We start from the raw sequence: 6000 nt of genomic DNA, 5'->3' as shown, positions 1-6000 counted from the left end.
GGAAGGGTTTTACCATGCACCCACAGCAGTGAGGGCATGTCTGGAGTGTGGTATGGCGTTGCCGGGCCTGTAGAAAGATGGTTAGTTAATACTTGAAAATCCTTGGGATTCAGAGTAAGGATAGTGATGTCCATGTGCCAGAGTCCAGGGGTATAGAGAGCAGGATCGTAATATTCGTAAGCCAGAGTCCAGGGATAACAGAAGTCAGCGAAGTCATGTCCGCAAGCAGGGTTCAAGGGCAGTAGAGAGCAGGGTAATCCAGTACAAGCAGAGGTCAAGCCAGGGGAATCCAGGGGTAAGCAGGAGCATGAACAGAAGCTGGAAAACACAGGAGAGCCAAGCATAGGACTGCACACACAGAGGTTACAAAGAATCTATGCAGAGCAATGAGAGAGAGGACAGACAGGGGTTATAAAGGAGGGAACACCAATGGGAGAGAGAGGAGGAGCAGAGGGTGAAGTGAGAGACAGCAGGGATAGGTGAGGAGAGGAGGAGGAGAAAGGTGAGCCAGAGATGGAGATAGCCTGAACAGCCTGAGAGGAGGAGCCAGGGGTCTGGAAAGTCCTACAAGAGGAGCGTGTGCGCGCGCCCTCTGTAAGGTTAGAGTGTGCGCGCACAGGCTGTGTCAAGAGGTGCGCGGAGCGCCGCGCCGTGGGAGCACCCACCGAGGGCGGGGGGAGAACCGGAGGGGAGTCTGTAGGAGGTAAGGGGACCGGAGCGGGAGCAGAGGGAGGCCGTGTGCGGGGAACACTGTAACGGGAAATGGGAGAGTGAGAAGATGCTTGTGCCCTGCGGGGAACGCGTGCAGACGCCAGGAGAGCGTCAGAGACTGCCGCAGAAGGACGGATGCGGAAGGAGGATGGGAGAACCGAAGGGGGAGGCAAGGAAGGGACATGAGAGGCAGGAGGGAGCACAGCGCCAGGGACACATGGAGGGGAAGGAATCCCCTGAACCATCACACTGTGCTCGCGGAGGCCATACATCAATCCACACAGTCGCATCAGTACCGGAAGCTGAAGGCGTTCTCCGGAACAAACTGACTTCCTTGGGAGAGATAGGGTTTGAGGAATGGTTGGATCATGCTGAGAAGGTACTACCCGAATGGTCCTGCCCTGACGCAGTGAGGAGGCAGCGAATTATTGAATGCCTACGACCGCTGCCTCCCATATGGTGTGTAGCCGGGACCCCCCTCTGCCTGACGGTTGTTGTTGTGGGGTGGGAGAGTGCCGCAGTGGGGAGCGCTCCAATGTCAGAGGTTCCGCGATAGAGGGAGCCGCCATGTTGAAGGTGGGCACAGGCGCAGGACCGGCTCGATAGGAGGTTGCGCATGCGCGGGCATATGGCAAAGCCCACGAAGGAGGAGAGCTCTGATAGGAGGGAGGCCAGGGAACTACGGGTCCCAGCAGCCCCGCGGACCCTCGTGATGCGCGAGGACCAATGAGATGCTAGGACGGGAGGAAAATGGGTGGTGGGGCGCGTACGTGAGGCAGAGCGAGCGGAAGGAGGAAGGAGAAGGAGCTCCAGTGTAGGGAGGCATTCCGCCCCTACCTAGGCCTCATACCCCAGGCCCAGTTAGACCCTGAGCCCCAGTAGTGTGAAGCTGAGCTAGTGACCGGCCATAGATAGGTTCCGGTTCCCTTAGAGTGAGTGTGATCGCTACCAGGACATTTCCAAGTCAGCGGGAGGTCTGGGCTCCGACCCCACTGCCGTGTTGCTGCACGTCTGGGTGGGATCACCCCGGACACCTATGGACGACGTCATCTAGGCCCACGCCGATCCTTTGTGAAGACTGTTGCAGTACCGGGTACTGGAGTGCCCGGCAGGTAAACTACAAGTGCACCAACAGTATCACCATTTATTCAGGACATAGTGGCTACGCAGTCCACACATACAGATTCACTGTCTCATTTGAGGGTGGGGGAAATACTGGACACGGGGTGGGATCACCCGGTGAAGTAGGGTAGTGCGCGTCCTGCGAGACGCAGAGTGTAGTGTCTGCCTCAAAGAGGGACACCGGTTGATGATAAAGAAGGAGTGAGGTTATGCCATATTATTCATGCTAGTAAAGTTAAATGGTTGGTTATTGCTGTGTGTGTGTTGATGTACATAAGGTACATGTGGAAAGATCCACTTCCCCTCTGGCGGAAACTGTCACAGGTGGAGGCGCTGCACCAAGTATCAAGTATTGAGTGTGCCCCAGGCTCTCCGTGGCAGAGGCTTAGGCCCTGTGAGCCTGCAGGTTATACAGCATACGGTAGTGGTCTGTGTTCGCCAGGAACCAGGGCTACATTTGGAGGCGCTGCTGAGATCTTAGACCTGGGGTGCCCCTCGAGCCAAAAATACCGCCACCATGGCCCTTCCCTCGCGTCAGAAAGTACGCGACTGGGCGCAGCAAATGCGAACGCTCGCCCGCCGCGCCGTGGCTGTGACCCAAGTACCCATGGCCCTACCTCTAGAGACATTGCAAATGGCCCTACGACAACTACCGGGTTTTGCCAAAGCCCGCCTGGTAGATGTCCTCATAGACCAAGATGCTAAGTGGAACACCTTGCTAGTAGATTGCCGGAAGTGGAAGCGTTAGTGTGCCCTGAACCCAAAGACCATCCTAGTGCCCCTATAATCATGGGGACCAATACTGACATAGTACAAGCCGTGATCGTATGTACTTGCAGGAGGCGGGTGAACTACCGTTGATGGCTCTAGCAGCGTACCCTGTGTTACAAGAGGCATGCTGTAGGATAGCTGCCGAAGAAGAGCAAGGGGTTTTGTACAACATTGAGCATGGATTGACGGAGATTACCCCAGGTGGCAGAAGGATGATGACAGCAGCTTGTTGCTACACAGAAAGATGCAAGGAGGATTGACTATTCTCATTGGAGAGTTCTGTCGACGATGACCAGCAGTGTGGATACAAGTTGTTGGCCTCAGTGCGAGAGTGGCAGTTTAGAATTCCGAATAGAGTACGGGTCTACGTGAGGAACCTTTCTCCCTATCCCATGCCCATTGATAATGGGCAGCAGCTGGGCTGAATATATCCTCTTACTCCAGAAGGGAAGACAGAAGCTAGGTTGCCGGCTGCTACCGTCTCCACTGTGGCTCCTAAATTGGCGTTTGATTTCGGAGATTCACCCTTGACGGAGGATTGGAAAAAAAGGTTACAGAGCAAGCTGGAAAACCGACATGGAGTATTTTCCATCGGTGATATGGATGTGGGGTGCAGCCGCAGTGCCCAGAATACCATCCGACTTAACGATACGACGCCTTTCCGAGAACGATCTCGTCGCATCGCTCTAAGGGATGTGGAAGATGTGAGGAAGCTGCTAACCGAAATGGATGAGGCCGGTATTGTTCGAGGATCACGTAGTCCTTATGCATCGCCCATCGTGGTAGTCGCAAGAAGAACGGGACGGTACGCCTATGTGTGGACTATAGAACCTTGAATAACCGTACTGTACCCGATAAGTACACCCTTCCGTGAATGGAAGACCTCCTGAGCGCCCTATCCGGGAATAAGTTGTTTAGTGTGCTGGACCTGAGGTCAGGATACTATCAGGTGCCAATGAATTCTGAAGATCAAGAGAAGACAGCTTTCATTTGCCCCTTGGGATTTTATCAGTTCACGCGTATGCCTCAAGGGATATGTGACGCTCCAGCCACCTTTCAGCGTCTGATGGAAAAGACCATTGAGGATATGAATCCTCGGGAATGCTTAGTGTACCTGGACTATCATAGTGTTCGGGAAGACAATGGAGGAACATGAGGAGCGGTTGTTGAAAGTGCTGGATCGACTCAGTAACGAAGGGCTTAAGCTGTCCATGGATGTGTCGTTTCTGCCGCACGTCAGTGACTTATGTGGGCCATATTGTGTCGGCCGAAGGAATAGCTACCGACCCTGGGAAAATAGAAGCAGTGGTGAATTGGCTGCGGAGCAATAACGTCCAAGAATTACGGTCATTTCTGGGGTTTTGCGGGTATTACCGAAGATTTGTGGAAGGCTATTCCGGTAAAGCCAAAATTCTCAACAATCTCCTCAAAATCTACCCCGAAGACACGGGATGGAAAGCCACTTCAGCTCAAGCACCCTTTGGGAGGAAATTCGTCCAGGGATGCTGTCCTCCTTCGCAATCTGGGTGTCCCCGGAAAGCACAAATTGGCCGACCGTTGGAGAGAGATGGTGTATATGAAGTAGAGTCGCAGATGCCTGGCCTCCTGGTATACCGTATCAAAGACAGAAGGCCGGGTAAAGGTATGGCATAGAAATCATCTCCTTCCCATACCTCAAGTAGGAGATAAAGAGTTGGAAGTGCCCACTGCTTCGCTAGATGGAGTCAGATGTTACAGAGGATGGTCCAGAGACTGTAGTTAATACCACCTCTGAGGATCCTATGGAGGGAACCTCTCGAAGGGGCCTTCCGACCGCTGGGGCATCTCCCGAAGGAGCTACAAGTAAGGGGCCCCTTGGTCCAACGCCAGATAAGCTGACTCAAATGAGCCAGCCTTTAGACCCACAGAGCCCATGCTTTGTGCCTCAAAGAAACTGTGTCGAAACATTGAGCCCCTCAAGGGAAGAGATTGAATTGCCAAGCGAGATTTGTTACTTTCCAGAGGGAGTAACGGAACAGCACCTGCTCAGAAGCCAAAGAGCTGGTCAACCTCCCATGAGAATGACTTACGATCATTATGAGGCTCAGCAGTGGGCTCACAATAGAGTGAGATATGTGATTGGAATGTTCAATGAAATGTATAATCTCATGTAGAGTATACAGTGATAAGTTGTATTTTTTATATATGCATTTTTATTGTGTAATATGTGTATTGGTTACGTTCCCAAGCGGGGTTGTTGGATTCCACCAGGGGGAGAATGTAAGGGTGTTCTGGTTTCCCCTCTGTAGCTCCGTTGCAAGGCGCAATCACGGGGGTGCTGTGAGGGAGCGTCTGGAGGTTCCGCGGTGGCCCGATAGCATAGGGCCATGTTATAATGGGCATTTTGCAATACTCATGCGCGACCGGAGGCACGGAGAGTTCGCGCATGCACAGTGTAAGCGCGCGAAATGGCTGGCCAATACCAGGAGGCTCTGAAGTAAAACTACAATTCCCATGAGCCTCAGCAGAGCAACATGACACCAGGGAATGAATAGGAGTTCAGGGATTGCTGGCAGGTAGGAAAGGGAAGCGTGGGGGAGAGATCACGCTAGCAGAGGGCGCTGGAGGAGCAAGGAGAGGGGTTGTGTGTGTGCAGGTGGTCTGTGTCCCGCCTGCGTAGGCCAGATTCCCCCTCAGGCCCAGTGCAGACTCTGAGTCACCATTAGCTTGTGGTGCTGCAGGGAGACATTCTATTCCCTTACTGTATTAGCAGACAGGGACACAGTGTTCTTCCTGAGTTGCTGTGTGCGAACAGTGGTTTGGGCTCAAGCTGCTGGACATTTCCAAACTCGTGAGAGACTACGCCGGATCGGCGGATCCTTTTCTAAGTCTGTTATCGGCTGCTGGAGTAGCCAGAAGGTATTTAATAAGTGCACCAACACCGGTACCTTCAGGCGCTGATCCCGCCTTGGGGGGCGGGGTTCTTTGGGGACACTGGGTTGAGTGACCAAGGGACTGAGTCTATACATTGGACACGGTGTGGGGTACACGCGGTGGTCGGAAGTGACATTACTCAATGTGGAGAGTGGCCAGGCCACTGGTGTATATTTACTGAATATCAGCTGTTCATGTACTGTGACTATATGTGTTTTATCCCTAATAGGTGTACGCTAAGGTTTTGCGGTTACTTATTAGTAAAAGGTTACAACGTTGAGGCTTGTTATCATTATTCTTACCTAGGGGAATCTTACTTATTGGGGATCCTGGGTAAGTGGAGGCGCTGCCAAGAACATATTGTTACCACAGGCTCCCAGTTAGCGGAGGCCCAGATCTCGCTGAGCCAGCGGGTACATACAGCACTAGTAGTCTCTTTATATCAGCAGGAAAGAGGGCTAAACAGTTGTGTGGTAAAGAAAG

General features: G+C 52.9%; 1 protein-coding gene across 1 annotated transcript in view; it reads left to right on the top strand.

Moving 5' to 3' along the window:
• Positions 1 to 3478: 3478 nt before the first annotated feature.
• The window catches only part of LOC142494816 (uncharacterized), a 37191-nt gene continuing 34669 nt past the window's right edge, over positions 3479 to 6000 (top strand). The window contains exon 1 of the mRNA XM_075599781.1: positions 3479 to 3714. Coding sequence (XP_075455896.1) covers positions 3479 to 3714 — 236 coding nt within the window. The remainder of the gene's footprint in view (positions 3715 to 6000) is intronic.

The sequence above is a fragment of the Ascaphus truei genome, chromosome 1, assembly GCF_040206685.1.
Source record: "Ascaphus truei isolate aAscTru1 chromosome 1, aAscTru1.hap1, whole genome shotgun sequence".
Classification (NCBI taxonomy): domain Eukaryota; kingdom Metazoa; phylum Chordata; class Amphibia; order Anura; family Ascaphidae; genus Ascaphus; species Ascaphus truei.
This window is presented reverse-complemented; position numbering and strand designations above follow the sequence as displayed.